The sequence below is a fragment of the Accipiter gentilis genome, chromosome 16 (genome assembly GCF_929443795.1).
Source record: "Accipiter gentilis chromosome 16, bAccGen1.1, whole genome shotgun sequence".
Lineage (NCBI taxonomy): Eukaryota > Metazoa > Chordata > Aves > Accipitriformes > Accipitridae > Astur > Astur gentilis.
In genome coordinates this window covers 10,280,308-10,303,737 of record NC_064895.1, presented here as the reverse complement: position 1 = coordinate 10,303,737, position 23,430 = coordinate 10,280,308, and the positions used below count along the sequence as shown (strand labels likewise).

General features: G+C 37.1%; 1 protein-coding gene across 14 annotated transcripts in view; it reads left to right on the top strand.

Moving 5' to 3' along the window:
- MYT1L (myelin transcription factor 1 like) overlaps window positions 1-23,430 on the top strand; it is a 310,962-nt gene that overhangs the window by 241,680 nt on the left and 45,852 nt on the right. For 12 of the 14 annotated variants that reach the window (XM_049818978.1, XM_049818973.1, XM_049818980.1 and 9 more), the window contains 5 exons: window positions 5,707-5,954; window positions 8,303-8,539; window positions 10,288-10,409; window positions 10,772-10,834; window positions 11,333-11,401. In XM_049818978.1, coding sequence (XP_049674935.1) covers window positions 5,707-5,954; window positions 8,303-8,539; window positions 10,288-10,409; window positions 10,772-10,834; window positions 11,333-11,401 — 739 coding nt within the window. The remainder of the gene's footprint in view (window positions 1-5,706; window positions 5,955-8,302; window positions 8,540-10,287; window positions 10,410-10,771; window positions 10,835-11,332; window positions 11,402-23,430) is intronic. The other 2 variants (XM_049818976.1, XM_049818975.1) reach the window with 1 other exon arrangement.

Genomic DNA, 23,430 nt, shown 5'->3' with positions numbered 1-23,430 from the left:
TGCACAGGCAAAAGAACATCTCCAGCTATTAAGCTCCTGGGATGTGTTGAGATGGCAATAAAAGCTAAGTAATAGAGCTAGTCCTTATGTTGCTATTTGGGAGACCTGGCCTCAAGGGTCACATTAGGATTCTTGCTTCCGTACGGTAGTTCAGGTAACCCATAAAGATAACATACTTGCTCTGTGGGGATATGGAAGTAGAAAACCTGGATCTCATTGCACTTCAGAAATCACTGCTACTTACTTAATGAGGCATTTCTGCTCATTTTGTCCTCATGAATACTACCTGTTGAATTCTCTGGAAAACCTAATATAAGTAACATGTTTAGGAGTAGGCCAAAAGTAGCTTCAGTTCAGGAGAAGACAATGGATGGGGTCTGTCAGGCAAGAGGAATATTTTTAGGGGAGAGAAATGAACTGCAGGGTAAAGAATGAGGATTTGGATTGTAGCTTTTGAGGGCATCAGGAGTTTTTCAGAGCAATACAATTATGTGTGTATAAATGTATTATGTGTGTGTGTATATATAAAACCAAACTGTGCCTTTATCTTTTCTTTTTTTTCTTCTTTTTCTAATGTTAACAGTTTATTTTTTGGTTAAAATATTTGATACTACTCACTGAGTACCATAGGAAATTTCAGGCAGGTGTCAGATTTCTGTTTAGGAAAGCAGAAATAAGTATATACTATAGAACAATTTATGCTGTTGTCTGAACACAGACTCTGACATTCAAAAGTAGGTAAGTGGAGAAAGGGAAAAAAGCTACAGCTCTTGCCTTCGTACTTCTGATATTTTGGATATTTTGCTTTCTCATAGAATCAACATGCATGTTCTTGCACTATAGCAGAAAGGAGAAGGGTTGTGAAAAGCAACATATTTTTGAGTAAAAGTGCCCTTTTTTCTTCTCTCACATGCTTGTCTTGTTTGCCTGTATCAGAATAAGGGCTTGAACATTCTTAAAGGTAAAGCACTAACTCTGACTGTGGTTAGTAAGCTAATGAGTGTACATTAATATAAGGTAAATGAGGTATTAACTGTTGCATATATGCTTTGTCTGCTCTTGCAGAAAGGAAGGAATCAGGGTATTACTAAGGGTCCTGTGGACATGCGTATTTTCAGATCAAATGACTGATGCTTAAGCAACTGATACATATTTTTCTCATTGAAGAGCCCTTTTCAGCAAATAATTACAAACCCCACTTTTTTTCCCGAATCGCCAGAACTTGAAAATACATGTAACATTAACCACAAGTTTCACAGTGGCCTTAAATAATCAAAGCCTAGGGTGATATAGGTCACTGTCGTCATGGACACTCATCTTCCTTTGATACAAATCGGAATTTTACTTGGGAGCTAAGACTGGGGCTAGGTTGCTTCACTGCTCAGTAATGTGAGCCAGAAGGGACTGAGGGAGACTATAGATGGGATTCAGGCTGGTACAGCAAGCATACATGGTTCTTCTGTACTCAGAACAGCTGAAGTCCATTATAGCTGAAGCAGGTTGTTTGCCAAATGAAGACTAATTCCGTATGGATTTGTTCCATACCCCTGGCTCTGCAGGAGGCGGCACATGCTGTTTGTACCTGGTTCCAAGTGATGTGCGTGCCATTTGGCCAGATAGACATGCCGACATGGTCCCAGAGATGGGACCTAATTTGAGTTTTTCTTTGTACCCTATTAGTGATTCTCATGAAACCTTCAGGATTCACATCTTTTTGATATTCCATAAGCACTCCATCATATTTGGCTTAAACTGGCAAGGGTTTCAAAGTTCCTCAGGAAAATGAGCTAAATTCATAGAAGGATGAAGTGAAATCCTGGGCAGGCTGAAACTGGTCAGAGTTTTGGCCCTGACTTTCAATGGAACAAGGATTTTGCTGACAGCTATTGTAAATAACCAAATATGAAGGAGATTTCAGGAAGAGGCTCTTCACTTAAAAGAGCCGCTCTTCCTCAAGAAACATCACGGTATTTTTAGGTGACTTTGTATTTGTGTGTAAAAAAAATGATTAATTATTGCTGCTAAAGCCATTATGGAGGTACTGAGTGCACACCTATTATGTACGTCAGCAAAACACTTTTATATGAAAGCATGTAGTTCTGAAAAGTCATTTTGGGGAAATTTGCAAGTAAACAGCGCTTTAGCTTTTCTGAATATAAGAGAAGTAGTCTAAGGATATGAAAAATCAGTAACTTCATGTCTTAAGCCTTTTTTAATTGTAAGCTAGCACTCTATTTTCATCATTAGAGAAAGGATTCTATGTTCAGTGAGTGTATGGTTGTGAGTGACATGAACATAAATAGCTACTTTGGATTGTTTTCTTGATTTTTTTTTTCCCACCTAAGCTTTAGTAAAAAACAGGTAGAAAATAGATACTTTGTATTGTGGGGTAGGATGCTCTGATAATTATTGAGAAATCTTGTGTCTGTGGGCTTGTTTTTCGTTTGAAACCAGTTTCATAGTGTATTGGGTGTTGGGCCTCTGGTATACAGCAGTAGAGATTAGAACAGCTGGACACAGCAGGCAGAGGAGACAGCAACTGTTTCAGTTGCTCAGGTGATGGCAGGAGCTCCTCTCATTCCACCAATAATCCTGGGTCCTTCCATCAAAACACTGAGAAAATGTTAGGAGTGGGATTTGTCTGACTGTATCTAGACTTCTATAATGTCAGCACCTACATCTGGGCTCATAACCCCTTTCAGATCCAAGGAGAAAGAATGACACTTCTCTGATTCAATTCATCTCCTTCTGAAGTACTTATTTAAAACTGGTCAGATGAATCATTGCCTGAAAGTTCCTGGTTTTTTCCACTGCCTGTATAGGAAGCCTATAATGACGTGGTCACATATCTGAAGTTAGGTGAGATGAACCTCTTATTGTGCAAGTCAGAAAAAGTGTTGAAACTGTAATTAATTTACGTAACACACTCAGTATTTAGGCAATACTGGGGTTGAGGGTGCCTGGGCAGAATTTAATTCCACTCCAGATATCTTCCTTTGGTCGTTCACATGTTGGGATCTCTCTCACTCCTCCATTGCTAATTAGCGAAGGAGCCTGTAGACTTTGAGAGATTCTTTGTAATCAGCCCCTAGACATGTCTGATGGTAGGCCAGTTTGGATACGCAGCTGGTTAGACCTGTATCTGTTAGTTAATGGGAAAGACGTTCTCCACATCTGGTTTCAGTCCGGATCACGAAGTGTAGGTGGACTACAGAGCTTCCAAAACGTGGTGCCACAGGGTTGGGTGATGTATCAAGCAGAACTATCCAATATTGAAACAATGCAGTTTTCCCTTCATTAGAGATCAACTTGATTTAGTTCATTGTAAATTGATGACTTTTGTTTCTCTTGAAAAGCTAATGTGAAATGAACAGTCTGGGTTATATGACGAATCTTAAAATGTACAGCTACAGTAAAGTTAAAATAACCATGGCCATTTCTCTATAAGTAAGTTTTGCTTAAATTATTGGTAATCTAAAAGCTAATAATTGTGTAGCATGCTTGTAGCACTTTACATCTTCAAAGTGTTTTGCAAGTGAATCACAACACAACTAAATTTTAGAAGCAACTTTCTACGTATAGGGAAAATGAATTTGAGGGATAATGTAATTTGACCAAGGCCACAGAGGAGTCCTTATCAAAGCCTGCATGAGTTTCTGATGGTTAGTCCTATGTGTAAAGCTGCCTCTTTCCCTCCCTTTCTTTAGCATGTACTCTTTTATATATATATATATATATATAATTTCCCATGTAGTATGCCTCTTACGTCTGTCTAAATGTGACCTGCTATAACAAGACTAACATTTTTTTGCAAGTGACAGAAGTCTTACTTGTTCATATGAATTTTGAAAGATATTTCTAATTTGACAAGTTCAGTGGTACAGGGTGCTTGCTGTGTTAACACAGTAGAAACTGAATTATTCAATTATTTCCTTCCTTAAGTATAGGAAAATTCTGTGTGTCTTAGATACTGTCACAAAGTAACAATGGATAAATGCTGAATTTTTAATGACCACCACTGACTACTATATTAATAATGAAACTCTTGAGAAATAGTTCACAGATTTAGTGTTAGTGGATACCCTGCTAGAGCAGTGCTACTATGTGTTCAAAACAAAGAAATGTGATGAATGTTTAGCATTCACTTCACTTAAAAAAAAATCACACCCTGTGCATTATGTGGCTTTCCTGAGAAAACTCCATCTGTTACGAATTAAGTGAAACACTATTTCCTTTACAGTAAAAATAATGCCACGATTTTTTTTTTTCTTCTCATTTTTTTTAGAGAAAGGAGGATGACATAAGCTCTAACAGAGATATTTTGCTTTCAGATTCTTCTTCTGAATCCTGCCTGCCTACCAAAGCAGCCTGTGGTTCACAAATGGGCTGTGCTCATGGGAGCAGATTATTATATGTGTGTCTGCTCAGACAAATACACCTGAAGAGTCTGGCATTTAAATGGAGCCCATCACGAAAGAGCTCTAGCTAGGGCCTGACCTTTTTTGTATAGCTCTCTAATCAGCTTGCTAGTTGGTTATTGTTATACTGAGCTATAAGGTATGATCTCTGCAGTATACATTTCCATCGTGAGGGGAGGTAGTCGCTGTAATATGCATGTATGTATCCTCTGAGCTGGACTTTTATTTTTTTATGAAATACATAAATGTAGGAGATGAGCTCACACTTTCTTGCATTTTATATAAATATTTTTAAAACAGTTTATTTGGGAAGAGGGTTGGAGAAATAAGTGGGCTAGTAGGGCTGGTTTCTGTTATTACTGTAATACCTTTGGCCGCAAGGAGCATTTCCTAAAGGCAGCACCAGTGCTGCATTGTATGTGGACAGGCTGGACGTGAGCTTTGTCAGTGCCTTAGCTCTTCTGTGACCGCTCGCGGCTTCTGTGGGCCAGCGTTCGGCTGAGTGCTGCCGTCCTCGGCGTGAGTGGGAAGGGGGGTCTTTGGTCCTTCTGGGTTTTTTGAAGGGTTGCAGGTGCTTGTGTGTTTGAAGGCGGGGACGTTTCACTTCTATCTGCTTCCACTTACACAGCCGCTGCTTCTGCCTTTGTGCAAGCCGTGGTGAAACTCACGCGTGACCACCGCCTCTCTCCTTCCATCACGTTCCGCTCCTTTCCGATGGCCAGTGTCATAATTTTTGCCTGCGATGTAGGAAGAAGAAACCTTTTAGGAAGCATGGGGTGTTTGAGGACGTACAGGCCGCACCGGGGCCTGGAGGCCAAGCCCGTCAGCCTTACAGTGGGCGCGATCTCCAGCAGCTCTGGGGATTCTAGGCCTTAAATTAACAGTTTGCTCATGTAAACAGGAGAAGGTCCCGTAGTGTTACGTTGCCCCTCACTGATAAAAATGAATGAGCCGAGCAGATCCTACCTTCTGTCTGACTATATATGTGGGGTAAAAGCAGTGTTTCTGTGTTTTTATTGTTTTCTAAATCCAGCCTGTTTGTCAGAACGATTCATGGTCACGTCATGCAGATTTTTGCAGGAGGTTATTTCATACAAACTCACATACGTAGCATATAAAAGTCAAGACAGAAATCAAGAAATACAGCCATCATTCTTATTGCGGGCTTTTTTTTTGGCATCGGTTACTGTTGCTCATTATAAACTTCACCTCCAGCAGTTTGTTTTTCTCTTCACTTATGCAGAATGCTCGTTCTTTTGAGTCATCCCTGTCATATTTCTTCCCACAGCTAAACGCTACTGTAAGAATTCAAGTCCAACCAGCAGCACAACAAGCAGTTATGCCCCTAGCAGCAGCAGCAATATGAGTTGTGGTGGAGGCAGCAGTGCCAGCAGTACCTGCAGCAAGAGCAGCTTTGACTATACTCATGACATGGAGGCAGCGCACATGGCTGCTACTGCTATTCTGAATCTCTCCACTCGCTGCAGGGAGATGCCTCAGAACCTCTCCACTAAGCCTCAGGATCTCTGTGCGAGGGTAAAAATTAGTAATTCTGTTTGTTGATGAAGATTTCTCTTTACTGCACTTGCTCTGTGGCCCTGATAGATAGAAGAATAGCTTTAGTACATCTTGTTTTTTTTTTTTTTTTTCCTCAAAATTAACATAATCTGGTGGCTCTGCTAAAGCAGGGAGGAAAAAAAAAATAAAAATGCAAATTGCTCACAAGTATCTCAGGAAATCCCGATTGGTATATAAACTGATGATACTGGTAGCATGTACTCCTTTTTTTAATTTGTCTCTTACTAGTGAGATCTATAATTATAAAAGATGTTTGGATTGCTCAAGTGGTATTAATTGCACTACTGATTTTTTTGCTAAACACAGTCTTATTCATACATTTTGTGAAAGGGTTAAGATTTAACAATGTATTTTCATTTAAAAGTCACAAATGGGACCTAAGGTTTTAAGATCTAGTACAAAGAAATCTATGCTACTTGTATGTTAAAATTTCTTGCCTGTCTGTGATATCACAGTTCCTAAGTCACTGTATAATACATTTGAAATGAACAAGTCCTCCGGTACAGGTGACTCTAAATGTGCTTAACAGTAGTTCAGGGTCACTAATGTTCTATATGTTCATAGAGCCTCAATATGTTATGAAACGGCTATACAGATACAATTAAAAGCTTTTGTTGTTAAGCTTCATATACTAAGAAAAACAGTGCACTACTAACATTCATTAAAGATTTACCAGAAGATTTTTTTTTTTCATTATAAACTTTAAGTTTCAACTCTGATAGCTGTTAAGAAATTAGTATTTAACATGCACCAGCAAACAGTACGGTGCTACCTATAGGAGACCACTAGATGGCCAAGTAGACAGATGCAGTGCAGAGGAAACATTTTTATTGTGCTTATAGAAGAGCTTTTGAGCTGGCAGACATGTTCTGTTCTTCTACATATAGACAAAGGTTTTCTTCCCATCATTGTGTAAAGCCCCTTGATCATTCATAACAAACTAAACCCGTAGCAGTAAGTATTAGTAATAATCATGATGTCAGCCAGAATGGCTGGTGACTTTGTTTTCAAATGCTGCTTTTTATATTAATTTATTTAATACTGTTCAACAGGGAACTCTCTTTCTGGCATGTAAATAAATGCAGTTGTTCTCTACATCAACATGATGGAAAAAGTTGGAATAAAATGCTAAAAATCTTACGTGTCAAATCCAGAAGGGGCCTCTTTCCTAATGTGTCACCCTATACTGAAACTGAAGGAATGAATCTGAGAAGATAAACAAGTATTTTCTGAATTAAATTAGCAGGATAGCAGCAATTAGATGTATACTCTGACAAAAGGCAGTAATTCAGAAACAGAGATTTGCATTCACAGTGCTTTCCTGCAGCTCTGTTGTTACGCAAGAGGAGAGAAAGACGCCAGGTGTACGAGGAGTCAGTCACATTCACGTTAGTTTTGAAACCAAATTTCTCATGGAGCATTTCATTTTTTAAAAGATGAGGGATTCTTTGTGGGCATTTTAATTTCATCTGCCCTTAGTTTTTTTAAAAATTTGTCTTCATTTTAAGATATCTTATTTCTCCTCATCTAATATAATAGACAACCCTTGTTTGTTTCTATAAAAGAAGAAGTCAGAGCCCATAGTCACCCTATGTTTCACAGTACCTCAGTTGCCGCAGAAATATGCACAACTATTGTTGCAACTGTTCCGCTACCTGAATTTATTGGTTATAAAGATAGATATATGAAATGTTGATACATTTACATCTGCAGGGAAGGAACTGTGAAATCTGAATGTATTTCCTCATTGGCAAATCATGTCCGAAGGGACTTGTTTTGGTACCCTACCTCCCTGTTTAATTTTCTGACATTATCTAGTCAAGCATTGACTGTTAATGTTAAATAAACAAAGAAACAAAGAGTATTTGATGCTAGCTGGTTTTTGTTACTCTAATCACCGAAACAGGTGTCAGGACTGGGAACAAGAATTATGCAGATGTTAAGTCGTAGATACTCACCTGTCACAGAATAAATCAAGAACATAAAGACAATGACAAGAAAATGCCTTTAGAGATTTCTCCTTTTTTTTTTCCAAATTTTGCACCTGTGTAGCAGGTGGCAGGAGGGGTATTGAAGACTCTCCCCTTTTCCCCCAAACATGAGATTAGCCATTCAGGAAGAAATCTACTTTAACAGCATTAATGTTGTGTAACAGCATCATGCTATGTGTGGGAGGGGGCTCAATGCTTACAATCTATACAGGAATGGAAAAGCGTTTTATCATTCTGCTAGGCAATCAGATTGAAGAAGAGGTAACAGTTTGCTAGTGTGAAGCCAAATTAACAATATTTTTCTTATTTTGACAGAATCCTGATATGGAAGTCGATGAAAATGGGACGTTGGATCTGAGCATGAACAAGCAGAGGCAGCGAGATGGTTGCTGTACCATTTTGACACCACTGGAGCCAATGTCCCCGCAACGGCAAGCCGTGATGAATAACCGGTGTTACCAACTGAACGAGGGTGACTGCTGGGACTTGCCAGTGGACTACACTAAAATGAAGCCCAGTAGGATAGATGAAGATGATTCCAAAGAGATTAATGTATGTCTTTTTCATCTATTAGTTCTTGTTGCAATCTAATTTTGGTAATTCATTAAATTTATGAAATTTGGAGGGAAAGAGGAAACAAAATTAATACGTGATAAAAATGGTGTTTTTCTACAAAAAGGACTTTCTGCTGGTTAATCTTTAGGACTATATCATGCTGGCACACATCTGATCTGTGACTAAGTTCCATAAGACAACATTTGAACCATGAATGTGAATCATGTTTTCTAACAGCGTCATCTTGTTAACAAATATTTTCTGCAGTAAAGATGTTTCACTATATCCAGATTACGTTACTCTGTATAAGCAAGTTGACATAATTGTGCAATACTGGGATAATCAGCTCTAAGGACAAGATATTCTCCTGTATTTGAAAACCATAAATGATGTGCTGAGTATTTGAAAGCGTGTATTACTTAGAAATCTATTTAAACAAAAGCAGCAGAGTATAATGTAAGCTTTCAACTATTTCAGCTAATCTTCTTCTAGATTACTTATACACTCCTGATAGCTCTGTGTGTGAAAGGGCCTGTATTAATGAAATACTTTCTTTGAAAAATACAAAGAAGGGCTATTGCAAATCAGTGTTACTTTTCAATTCATAATACCAAGACAACAGCAAAACCCTTTAAACAGAAGAGGCAAATAAAGAAATATGTTAGTGAATTATTTTACTTTTCAAAACTTAGAATAGCCAGGACACTGAAGAGGTCTGCTGACAAGGTTCAGTGCCACTGGTTTTGTTCATCAGGTTTTAATCCGTATCCACTGTGCAGTTTACAATCCCGCGCTCAATGCAATTTAGCTGTTTGGAGACTTCTAGAGATTGTCTTCTGTTTCTTCTTGGTTTCTAACAGAAAATTAGGCTAATCATTTGTGTGTAGCACATCTCTTGCCTATTTTAATTAAAATATAAAACTATTTTCAGTAACTTTGAAACAAATAACAAAGTGGCATTTTCACTAGATACACTGAATGCATTCTAGCTTTGGTGTTAACTACAGTTTTGCTATTAATTTCACTGAACTAACGAGGAAATCTGTCACCATCAAGGAAATGTGAGGTAAAACAGACAGTATAGAGTGGTTTTTTTCAGAGCAAGCAAAACTCCCTATTTCTACTGTGGTGTTTATAGCACCATCTGCAGGAATCGCTAAATCAATGCATTTAGCCACTTCATTCCTGAAACAGATTATTTTGAAATTCTGAATGCATCAGTAAAGTTAATTACAAATTATATAGTTCTATTTTGCCAGACAGATCCATTGAGGTTTGCCCCAGATTGAGATTCTGTGTGTAGATGTTAAGATTGCTCCTGTTTCATCTTTGAGATTTTCTAAACTGTTAAAAATGTTGTAAGATGGCTTTTTGATGCATAAGATACTGTATTTAATAATCTTTTTTCCTTTTCCTCTGTTTTGTGGTAACTTTAGGAAAAAATACTGATTCTTTTGAAGCAATATGAAAGCTGTAGAAAAAGCTGTGGTTTGCTCTTTTTTTTTTTTCTTTTCTAGTTCAATAAACTATATGTTCTGTATTTTGTGAAGTCTTCATTGCTTCATCGAAATACCCAAGTATTATATAAAGGTTTAAAAGGTGAAAGAATATAAAATAATTTCATTAATTTTCTCTGGCAGAATAGGATGAAGGAGGAGATAACATCTGATGACTCTGCTTTGCATTATTTTGCATACCTTGTAACCTCACCTAGCTGAAACTAATGTGTATGTATTTGCCTGTAGCCGGAAGATCTGGATCCTTTCCAAGAGGCACTTGAAGAAAGAAGGTATCCTGGTGAAGTTACAATCCCAAGTCCTAAACCCAAATACCCTCAATGCAAAGAGAGCAAAAAGGATTTAATAACGTAAGCATAATGTGAGGTGAAATTATTTTTCTCCTTTTAACCTTTTCTCTCTTTGTCTTTTTTTAAACAAACGAGTACATATACGCCTTGCAGTATGAGCATGCAACATTTGCAGCATATAAATGTTTCAAACTGCCAGTTAAGTAAAGTGATAAGCTAACGTGTATTTGCTTGTTCTTAATGATGCTATATTGTATTGAGACGCCATTTTCATTTAAACCTGTTCATTTTGCAGCTTTTCGATTAGGATGCTTAAAACCCCTTGCAGTCATTGCAGCTAAACTGGAAACAATGAAACTTTTAAAAGTTTTTTTTTAAACATACTTACTATTTTGGCTGTTTTTGTTTTTGTTTGGTGGCAGATGTCCAACACCAGGGTGTGATGGGAGTGGTCATGTGACTGGTAATTACGCCTCACATAGAAGGTGTGACTTCATTTTTTTCATGGTGGATTCTGTCTTTTCAATTTATTGTTTTCAGCTTACCTCAACAATGCTGTCAAAGTAAAACGTTGAACTATGTGTTAACCCTTTGAGTAATATATGTTGATCTTAAAAGCATGCTAATTTGTGTGTTGTATAAACGTCTTTTATTTTTAAATAGATTACTAAAATTTCCAAAGTATTCTTAAGCATTTAAGTAGTTAACCCAGGAATCTCAAATATTTTTTGTTACATTTTACTAGTTCATAGAGAAACAAACAAACGAAAAAGAACATTTACAGTATGTAATTTTGGAAGTAATGTTGACACCTAAATATATTCAGAGGGTTAACTATATTACAAAATTCAATATTACAGCACTTGCCCCATCGCTTTTCTGCATTACAAACTTTTACTTTTTAATTTTTATGTTGTGTTTGTTTTGGAGTGTTCAGTTAATGAGAAGATTAACTTACTTGTATATCCTGCCATGTCTTACAGTTTATCTGGATGCCCCTTGGCTGACAAAAGCATTCGAAGTATGCTGGCCACAAGCTCACAAGAACTCAAGTAAGATATAAAGAACAAATATTTTCTTTATAAATATTTATTTGACTGGAAATTGTGTATAGTTGTATCAGAAATTAGAAACACTGTCTGGAGAGCTGCTGCAGAAGGGGCTGATCCTGCTTGGAACATGTGTTGAAGCCTCTAGAAATTCCATACAGGCTGGCTCTATACATAAGTCTGTTGACATAGTATTTCCTTTTGTGTATTCATTAGGTGATAGGGATGGACAGAAGCCAGAACTTCCGGAATTTCATCTAAATGTTTGAATTCCTATTCAATTTTTTTCTGAATGTTTGAGTTTGCTAGCTAGAACAGAAAATTCTCATGTGATTAGACTGATGAAATACTTCTGATTACACAACCACTAAAGTGCTGTAGTTTCTCAGACGTAGATTGGAGGGAAGAGAAAACAATTTGGTTTTCCCTAATGCTTGCATAATTTTCCCTAGGTTTGTATCACTTATCAGCTTAATGCATTTTCTCATTTGACTATGGGGTTTAGTGTTTACTTAGTTATTCCCCTACTTAAAATGCATTCTTTACAATTCCTTTCAGTTCTTTGGAGTGACAATTGTGAGCAATGAAAGTTAGAGAATCGTGAGACTTAGCTTTGATCTGTCTTCCTGCACCATATGCTCGACTGCAGCTCTGTATGTGGAAGAATTCTAGCATTTGTTAGTGCTATGAGATAGTGGTCCTCCTGAGTTCATACTATGGTTAACATGGAAAGATGTTCACAAGTAACGAGGAAAAATTGGGTAGGGAAAGTATGAATGGATAGCTTATGCTGCCATGCTAAGCAGTGTTCTGTCTTTACCTTACATGGGTGCCTTAAATAGCATTTCTGGAGTTCAGTACATACCCTGATGAAAAAAACAAACCTTGATGTCAAGCATGGGAAAGATAAGAAAGCGAGCATGAGAAAGCTGCTGAAGTAAGATTGCTCTCTAGTCTTAGCTACTCTAGTCACTAGATGCAAACTATAGGTACAAAATTTACAATTTATTTCCCAGCCAGTCAAAAATAAAAACTATCAGTTTAGATCATGCTGGTATATGCTGCTAGAAGGCTGTGTGATATGCAAGAAGAAGGCATGTAAATGAGATCAGGGAAAATATATAAGTATAAGCAGAGTAAGACATGGGCACATAACCCCTGAGAAACTCAGATTTGGACCTGGATTTGGGGCTGGGATGGGTCAAGTGGCAGATGTTCGAGGAAATGTAATTACATAAGCAAAACACAGGTAAGACTCTTGGGGCAGCATGAATAATGCTTTAAGCACAGACTTCGCTGCTTTAACCCTTTATAAAGTTTCCACTTCTGTTCGGAAGCTGTTCCCGAATTACCCCATCTCCTCTGCCTTTCGCAAGCATCTGCAGTCAAGCCTACCTAATATAGACCAGGAAGGAAAAAAAGATAAAAAATCACTTAAACTTGAGACTCCACTCCTGTCTCATGCCATTCTCTCTACCTATTTCAAGTTTTGCCTAAGCAAAGAGAACAAGATTGTCGTATTTAAAGTTACATTTTTAGGTTTAGCACTATTATTTATTTAGCACTTAGCATAAGTAAGTTATTTATTTAGCACTTATAATACCTATTGAACACATAAAAACTCTTTTAAGTGAATTCAAAAGTTAGGAAATGCCAGAATTTTAAGCAGACTAACTTGACTCAGTTCTCTTTTGCATTTTCATTACAAGGCAATCCTTCATTTTCTGATCACATATTTTTCCATAGGATAACAAAGTAATTCGTTGCACAGGGCAGAGAGTAATCCCTGCATAAGCAACTAATGAATTTCTTCTGTTTTCCTCTATCCCACGTGTGGCCCTGTCTGTTATTCACTGCACTTTTCTAAGACTGTACTCTCAAGATATAACTGCTAATTCACTCACACATTTGTCACTACCATTGCATCTGAGTGTTTCCTAATTAATTTATCTTGGTTATAAAGGAATTAATTTATTTTCATCTGCAATTATACTCTGAAATAAGTCAGGGTTGGTATTATCCCCATTTTAAAGCCAGAAAATGTAAGCATGTAATTTTGATTGCTCAGTTTGGGACTTCCAGGAATCAATTTGTCACAGTTCTTCATATTGTAGAGAACTGTATATGTTTAAAGGCAAGTACCCATTGAATTTGCTTGGAGTTATGGGAATTCAGCAGTTCTACATGATGAGTGATTGACCCTTTGTGAAAAGGGATGAACTCTACAGAAAAAGCAGGACAGAGTCCAGTGTTCCAGAACAGCTGTGGGACTATCCTTTCTCTTCCCCTGAAACTCTGATCAGTCCCAGCTTCCACTTGGTCCATTCACTCTGTCCTGTTTTACTTCATCATTTTTTCTACATTGCTCCCTGTCTCAAGCTCCTTGTCTAATCAGACCATCTCCTGCTTGCACCACGTTTATATTTTTATTGTCCTCTATCTCTACACCCTGCTCATGCTGGTACAGAGAGAGAAATAAAGCGTCTTCGCATTTCTCACATATATTCAAAAGCAGGGAAGTAGGAGTCTTACGGATGGCACCATCCTTTATACAGCTCTCATTTATGCTCTTGTTCTTTGCCTAAGATGGAAGAAGATGTGATCATGTAAATGATAATGCATATGCACAAAACAGCTAAACCAAAGCTACATAAGCGATTTTGATTTTGGAATTTTTAAACTGTGAAGTACTTCGTTTACATCTGTTATATTTCTGTGTGTGAGGTCTGGGGGTATAATTTCCTTGCTTTTAAAAAGAGCAAGCTGAAAAGAAGCAGAAATTCCATAATGTAGGATCCTACTGGCTCTCTGTCAGGCCACCAGCCACCATGAGAACTTTTGATATCTGCTATATAGGTCACCTGAACTGCTGTGGTAGCAAACAGCAGTAGAAGGTATAAAGCTCTGCATGGACTGGCAACAGGAGGAGGTGGGGAACGTTGCTGGTGTGTTTCATACATATCTGCTGACGGTGGAAGAGTAGTGAGAATCAGTAACCTTGGCTCCTGCCCCAGGCTGTAGAGAGAAATGTATATGCGTTTTTTGTCTATATCCCAAGCTGAGATCCCTTCTGTCCTGTCCCTACCAATCTGTACTGTTCTCATCTCTTCTTCATCTTTTATTCCTTGTTCTGGCTTTCAATGTAGTTGTTTCCAGTCATCCATAAAGATTTCAACCTCTGTAAAATTTCTGGCAAATACTTTTTTAATGCAAGGGGTACAGAGAACAATTGATAGTGCAATAGAAGAGTTGATAGGGAAGCATAGGGATCATATTTCTGGACTGCATAGTTTGGAAAGAGTTCATACTTTTATGGCTTTGCCATGCATAGCTTACGTAGCAAATATTGCATATGTGCTGGTAAAGCCTTTATATCACATTTTACCAATCCATGATCTCCTTGTGTGTATTGTACACACGCAAAAGTTATGTGAAGTGCAGCTTCCTAACTGGAATTTTGCTAACACACTGGTTCTTTTTAAGCCTGAAATAAAATATGAAGTGTCAGATGCTTCAGATAATATTAATTAATAATATCATTCAGATAATATTCATAATCAAAATAATATGAGAATCTGAAAAGGTTAGAGAAAAGTTTATTTTGCTTAACAGTTATGCTCACTGTATTGTCTTTTGGTAGTTGTGACTCCATCGATTCCATCACTCACGTTTCTTGGGTCCCAGAATAATAATGTTGCAGCTTTCAATTAAATTGTTCCAGGGTCAGCATAATTATTCCTTACCACCCATACTTCTCTTCTGTAAGGCTTCTTACTCAGGTTTACAATGCAGATTGTACGATTTTCCACTTTCACCCAAAGCCCAAGTGGAAACAAGAGAGTCTGTGCATAGTTTATCGGCAGACCAAAGCAGTTACACAGCCTGGTCAATGATCTCCAAATAACAGAAGAATTTCTTCAGCTTTAATTCTCGGTTACTGCTGCTGGCAAAAAAAGAGGTCAACAGCTTTCAGGGTCTCTGAAGAAAATAATATCTGGCAAGAATCCAAGCTTTTCCAGCATTAAGATTTTTATTATAGGACTTGTGAAAAGCAACTAATTTTTAAAGGAGCTAGGGACACTATATTGATGAGTAAACTTCACGATGATGGGAAAGCAATTAACAGCCCACCTGTTGACAGCTACCAATATTAAAATATTCGTAAGTTAAATCCAGTTTAATCTTACCCAGGGGCTTTTCCTTATCAGTTTTCTTTATTTACTCCTTATCATAGGAGTTTTTTCTAACAGCTACAGTTACTTCAAAACTGTAATCCCATTGTAGAATTATAAATACTAGAAAAAATCAAGATTTTGAAGCAGTTTAAATCTTATTCAAAATAAAATTTAAAAAAACCCAAACAAATAAATTAATTACTGTTTTTACAAGGACACGTTTTGATCACCAGTAAATCAATCCCAGCCAAAATGCAGCATACTGACTGAGAACATTTCTACTTGGTGTACTGCCAACATGGGAACCAGAGAACCTGGGTACCAGAGACTCCCAGAAAACGACAAACTTAGTTGTACTTAATGCTACTTTGATGTAAAAATAGTCACAGTATTTCAAAGGCCATAGGTAACTAAATATTATCTTGGTCTACCGTGGAGCTGACTATCAAATTGTCAACATTTACCCTTGTTTCTTTGGGTCAATTTTCTGCCAGAATATCCCATCAGTGCTTATATTAAATAATCTGAACCTCAGAAAGATTTGCAGTTCAACCAGGTGCCTACAAGTTTGGATACTTACCTGTCACTGTTGTACTATGCCCAGTCCTTCAGTCCCAAAGCACCTGTGTCTCCATGTAGATTTTGCATGTCACAAAGTGAGGACCTTGGTCTATTTTTGCACATTCTCCACAGCGAAGTAAGAGTTGGAATTTCTGTGCCTCCTTCTTCCATGTCACTCTACCCTAATTTCCATATTCTTGGTGGCCATCTCCTGCTCTTTCTCCTACCTTCCTTTTATCCTTGTCTCCCTATTCCCAGATGTGTCATCTTAGCAGTGCCTTCCATTCAGTTCAGACAGAAAAGTGAGCTTCTCTGAAGCTCTCCCTGTTAAATGCAACTCTTCTAGGAAGAATAACTCCATGCAGTACATTTTTTTCTGGATAGAAAGGATATCCTTAGCTCATACTTTTAGGGAAACTCTTTTATGTTAGCATGATCTCTAATATTCACTTTTTATTGGTGTAATTTTACTGCAATTTGTTCAGCAAGAACTAGCAACTGGGAGGAAGGGATATCCTCCCAGAAATGGAGAAGCTTGTATTGTATTTATTCTGATGAATATATAAAATAAAATATTTCTGGAAGAAAGTAGTGTTTTCTTCCTTGCTTTAGTCATCTGGGAAAAAAATAGGCCTCCTCCAAATACGAAATTAAAATGCAGAAACAAAAATTAATAGGATATATTAGTAAAACACCACAGAACAGGTGACTAGATTGTTCTTGGACATTGATTGGTACCCATACTCTTTAAACCTTGATAGTTCTCCCAATATACAGTTACTTTTTGTACTCAAACCAGTTATTTCTGCAGAGATTTGTTCAGCTGCTGAACTGATTTCTCCACCTACATCCTATGTTTACCTCTTGAGGTGTTTCTGGTGTTCAGTGCCTGGGTGTACATTTGTTGCTTCATCTGCACAAGAGTATTATCTCTTGCCTTGCCTTGCCTTGCCATGCCTTGCCATGCAGTGCCTTGCCTTGCCTTACCTTCTTTTCCCTCTCCTTCCCTTCCTTTCCCTTCCCTTCCCTTCCTTTCCCTATTCCTGCTAAGATTACATCTGTCCGCCTATAAGAACTCAGTAAGGCTATGACCCATAATTTAGTTTTCACTCACTTTCTCTTACAAAATTACTCTTTGTTGCAAGAGGAATAACCATTTCCAATCTTACTATCACATTTTTTACCCCTGTTGTTTATGTCCTCTTTTTTTTTTTTTTTTTTTTTCTCTACATGGGAAAATTAATAGAAGTTATCATTACAGTTTTTCTTGAATACTGAGGTTGTTGAGCCTAGTAGGTAATCTTGTGTTGCAATGAAATACTCCTTTGATGCTAAGTATGTATCCTTTGAATCTGTAGATACTTTTTAAAGTTCCTTGATGTTTTAGCTAACTTTTATATAGAAAATGTGATTGCAAGGACCAGACGTGATGTATTTGGAGTAATGTTAAAGATTACTAGACTGAGTCATTTGTAAATGATAGTGTTTTATTAACTTATCTGCAATGTTATGGTAAAACAAACTGCGGTTTTTAATGTGTTATTAAATTGCAAGTTAGCGTGCAAGTCTAATTTAAATTATTAAAAACAAAACCAAGGAACATAGATCCCCAGTCTTAGTTCACCTATAAGGAATAATCTTTCCCATTTTGTTCAACTAGATCCTTGGGCCAAGTGAAACTAGGAATCTCATGTGGTTTCAGTGGGTTTTTTTTGCATTTTTGTTTCCTGTATTTATTGCAGATTTCCACTTGGATACCTTATCTTTGATGGCAGCATGCATGCCTGGCCAGAACAGAACACCTTGGGCTCTGTTCCTGCACTTCTCAATACTCAAATGGGCACTGTAGGTTATACCTAGCATTTCCAACCTCATGTTGTGTGGTGTTATGATAATGTCCTTTGTATAGAAACCCATCATCTGCAGCAACCTCATCTCTGTAGTCGCAATAAGTTTTACATATGGAAGTGGCTGGGCTTTTTTTTTTCTGTTAGAATAACTCATTCAGACTCTGGTAAGGTTGAGTCATTCCATTTTTCTCACTTAAGTTTGTCAACTTTTGTCTCCAAAATGGAAAATACTTGAGTTCTGTTTACATAAGTCCCTTCATCATTGTTTTCATTACCGAGAGGTAGTCTTAAAAGCATGTACTCTCTAAAAAGCTCCTTAAAAGCCAACTGCATATCAGTACCTCTGATGCTGTGAAATGTTCCATGCAGGCACAAAATTGTTTGCATGAAGCACCTTGCAGAATCAGGGCCTTAGTAAGTTTTCAATACCATGAAAAGCTCTGAAATTAGAGGCTTCATTTGCATTGTGGCATCTACAATACCCAAATAGTTCGTGGCCTCGTTCTTTATGTACTTAATTATTTAAAACAAAAGTTATTCATAGCTGTACTTTTTTCTGTTTGGATTTTAATCAGTATTTAAAACCATTTGCCACTTTTAGTTATCACCCGAAATAGTCTCAGTTCAGATGAATGTTGACTGAACTAGAGTAATTTTTTCAAAACGACCTGTATGACTTCAGAGTCTGAAGTTGGTTTTCAGAAGGAATGTAAGTGCTGGGCATCCACATCCCTGCAACCTCTATATGCCTAACTTTGAAAGTGGAATTCAGTGTCTGCAATAACAACTTAGGCAGTTTTGAAGATACAACCCTTAGTTCCTAACCTCTTCACTAATCACCAAATATTTCAGTGTGAATGTTTATTTGACAGTTCATTTTAATTTTCAAAACTTTTCTCTTGTCAGTCATTCCAGTGCCATTCTGTGCAGTCCCTAAGCAGCTATTCTGAGAGGAGCACTTAATTGTGATTAATTATCAATGAATTTGCTTAGTTATGTTAATATGCCCAATGAATCTCTCTAAGGCCTTCTTGTCTTGGAGTCTTTCCATTTGTACAGTTGCCTCCGCCTTCCTTGGGTTTGGTCATACTTCTTTGTCATTGAATGTGTCCTACATAATTAATCTCATTCAGCCTGGCATTTGCTCGTATTCAATTCAAGGGTCTTTTCTTTGGCACAATTTGGTTATTGTGCAAACTCCCATTGTGATGTTGATCATTTTTGCTTCAAATCAACAGATCATAACCAATTGCTCATTCCATCCAGATCCGCAAAGATCTGCAACATGATGCTGTGGTATATCCCAAGTGCTGAGGCAATCCCCATGGGAAGTTGCATAAACTCTACAGTTGCTAAAAGGGGAATTAAAAGTGCAGTGGTTTGCACTTTCTGTGTTTGGTCAGACTTGCCAAAACCCTTTAACATATACCCCAAAATAAAAGTAATTTTGTCACTCAAAAGTCCTAAATACGATTGTCTGGATCCTCAGTTGGTGTAAATTAGCATAGCTCCATTGCCTTTGGTGGAGTTACGCTAAGATACAACAGTGATGATCTGGGCAGATGCCCTCAGCTACTTTCTTGGGTTAGCATTCATGTTTGATTGCCTTATTTAAATCTTTTGAAGTTATAAAATTCCTTGCATTGTTTGGTTTCTTAGAATGGCCAATTTCTAACTCGATTACTTGGTGTCTGTATCTGCACAGTATGATTTTGCCATGCAGTTAAGTTCACCCCTTTATTTTTATCTCAGTGCTATTGGGACTTTATGTGGCACACATTTTTTGCAGCACTGTAGTATCTATATCAATGTTTTATATCTCTAAAATATCCCATATCCCTCATAAACACCTCATCATAATCTTCTTTTACAATTTTTTTTGTACTCCCAGTAAGTGGAATTTACATTTGCTCATCTGCATGTAAAAACTGCTCTTCTACCCTAACACACACAGAATTTCCACTGCTTCAAAGTCTGCTGATTTCTCTCCTTCCACAGATAACGACACTGTGCTCTTTCAGCATGGGCTCATTTGGTGTACACTGTGAAACAACCTTAGGTTTTGAGGACTATTTTAACACTGGCCATCATTAATTATTTTTATATGCTTGTCTGTGCTTACACTGCACTCAGCTCCAGCAGTATCTGTTTTCTGTAATAAAAAAGAGGCAGAGGAGGACTGCAGTATAAGCACATTACTATTGTTACCTATTATTTTTTGGATTGTGGTAAAAAGGAAAAAAGACCCGTGAAAAAAATTAAATCTAAATAAATTACATTTTAGGTGCAGTTTCCAGAATGATACCATTTACATAGTTTCATTAAAATGGTCAGCTGTAGAGTAGTCAATCGGAGTGATATTTAAAATGCTATCTTCAGGCTTCAGAGTTAACGGTACACTGAGATGAACGGAATCTAGTTTCCAAATTTTCAGACTGCAAATTAATGAGGATGTCATTATGAAAGCATATGATCAGCTTAAAAGAGCTATAAATATAATTTATTTAAAAGAGATTAGATACTGGGGTACTTTTCTCTATATTAAGTAGGGATGGAATCAAATGATACAGATGCAGTTTATAAGAAAACCAAGCCATAGTCTTTCTTTTCTTTTCTTTTCTTTTCTTTTCTTTTCTTTTCTTTTCTTTTCTTTTCTTTTCTTTTCTTTTCTTTTTTTTTTTTGAGATAGAGAACTATTTTTTCCAGGCCAATCAGTTTGGCACTTTTCTTGAACACATAATCCACACAAAAAGCATTTCAAAGCAGACTTAGTAGAAAATCACAACTTACTCATTTTTCCTGTAAAACTGTGAGCTTAGGGATTTTTTGTTTGCTTGTATAAACTGATGATAGCTAAAAGAACTAAAATGGCCCTGTATTAAATGCAGTCTACTGAATGCTAAATTCAGAGTTCAATAGGTAAACAACCTATAATTTACTTTTTTACTATATGATCTGAATCTATAATTCAGCCATGAATTAGACATGATATCAGACAATAGATATAAAAATGAAGAAACATCTTGGTTATTTCTTACAAGTATCTATATATTTTTCTTTTAAATACTAGGGTTATTCTTTACAAGGGAGTGAATTCAGTATCTGCTGTTTTAACTGCTCTGCATTTCACAAAGAAGTTTTAATGTAAAAGCTGCAAATGTTGGGTATGCTGGACACTGCAGAGATAAATTGCTGCTTTTGTTCCCCATGAATAAGATTTATAAACAAATTATGGAAAAAAACCAGGGAAATCGTAAAAATTCATATGAAAAGAACTGAATATTTTTTTAAAAAATGATAGCTTATGGGTTTCTCCTCAAGGCTTCTCCAGGAACCATTGTAGGTGGTGATTTGTTTTCCTCTGATGCACTAATCAAGAAACATCTGTCAGGAAAGCGTAAGTATGTTCCATAAGTATAGGTGTAATGGAGGAGGGGCGAGGGCCTTGTTTTTGAATAACACCCGAATACACCTGTTGTGACTTCAGTGTGAAGAATCTGAAAGAACAGAATTATTAAGCTTTTTTTTTTTTTTTTTTTTTTTAAAGCCAGCTAAGGTTTAATCCTCAACAATCCCATTCATAGAAAAAGACCTTCAGTGGTTCTAAGTCTTTCCTGAGACCTGATCCAAAGTCCTCTTAAGTCAATGGAAAACCTCCCACCGTCTTTAGCTGGCTTTGGATCTGAGATTATGTTCTGTAACTGTGAAAAGCTTTCCGTGAGCAGCAGGTTTTTAATGGTGTGAGAACAATATTACAAGGCCAAATTCCATGCATAATCCCAGGAGCAGAATTTGCACTCCTTACACTTGACAAAAGCAGTTTCAGGTTGACGCTGTCATAGACACAGTCCTATCATTACTTGTTTTAGAAGAAAAAGGTATTTTTAAGGTATCAAATAGTCAAATATTGGTAAGGAAGTTCCTTAACTTCTGTTTGACTTCTGTTCAATACAATAAACCTCTGTAAATTGAAAATATGAAATATTTAATGCATATGAGAGGTAATCATCCATCAGTTTGTATGCAAAACTTGTATCCAGAATACAATGTCTTAACCATAGTTTACCTGTTTTTAATTCCATTTTTACAAATCTTGGTATTAACACTACTGAACCCACAACTACTGATTCACAAACAGGTACTAAGTAAACATGCCAGGACCATATATCTCCAATTTTTGTAAAAATTCTTGTGAATGTTAACGTACCACAGACCAAATGTGTTTTATGTAAAGTCTTATATAATCAAGAATGATCTCAAAAATAGTTTTATTCCATCTCAAAGTTTAAAAGCCATTATTTCAAGGTAGTGGGATTGTCTATAAGGCTAAGAAAAACTTTTTTTTGTCTGTTCACGTCAATGAAAATGCTTTCCATTCAAAGGTAAAGTAAATGTTATGAATAAGATATTTCTCCAAAGGGTAATTTTTTCTTACAAATTTCCCTCACTGTAAAAAAGGAAAATTGGCAATTTCTAAAAACACTGCCAATGGATTAAATTCTGTGCATGAGATACAGTCCACAACAATGAGTACTAGGAAGCAGCAACCTATGGGAGACATTTCCGTAAGATGTAGTGTGCTGGGTTACCTGTTCCACAGTCTTTCAGTTGACCTTCCTGAGATGCTACAGACATCTTGAAGTTAGTGGTTTTCCTATGGAAGAATGGGTGCTGTGAGTGGAATTCTGCCTATCCCTACTTCATGCCAGGAGGTTAATAAGATGCTTTTCTTCTCCCATGTCATGTATAGCTGAGGATCATAACCTCTGAGCTAATCTAAACAGATAATTTGTGTTTCAGCTATGTTCCTGCCCCATGTATTATTCTCCCAAATCCTTGTCGGGGGGCAGTTAATTAGCAGGAATGTTTGTAAGGATAGTGATTTTTAAAAAAATATTTTGTCACAGTTTGAATACAAGATGAAAACATGCACTCTGAAAATAGAAAGTTATGGTTCTTCTTCGCCAGCCTGGAAAGAGAAAACTATTAATCAATGTTTAGATGAGATCTGTATCAACACTAACCAAGTGAATTAGAAATCAGAGTAAGGAGCAGTAAATAGATGCTCGGGGATATTTGGCTATAAGCACACAAAAACAAGAAGTGATTTTCAAAGGAAATGTATTGCTTTAAAAAAATCAGAGGGAAACCTTTTTCTCGTAAAAATCATGTAAGGCAAAGTTGTTAGCCTCTCACTCAGGGCTGCTTTTCTAATTCTGCAGTGCACGAGAACTCTGAGCCCTGAGGTATAATAGAGCATGAGCACTTTCTCTCTCTGCCTGCATTCCCAGCCGTGAGCGAAGTGTTTCTGGACGAGTGAGCTGTTTTCTACACTGCACTGTGCAGTCGCACAGTGCCATTGTGCTGCACAGCCATTTATCCCTGTTTGTAACCTCCGACCTCCCCAGCACTCCGCACAGCTGTTTAGGAAGCTATTCCTGCAGCT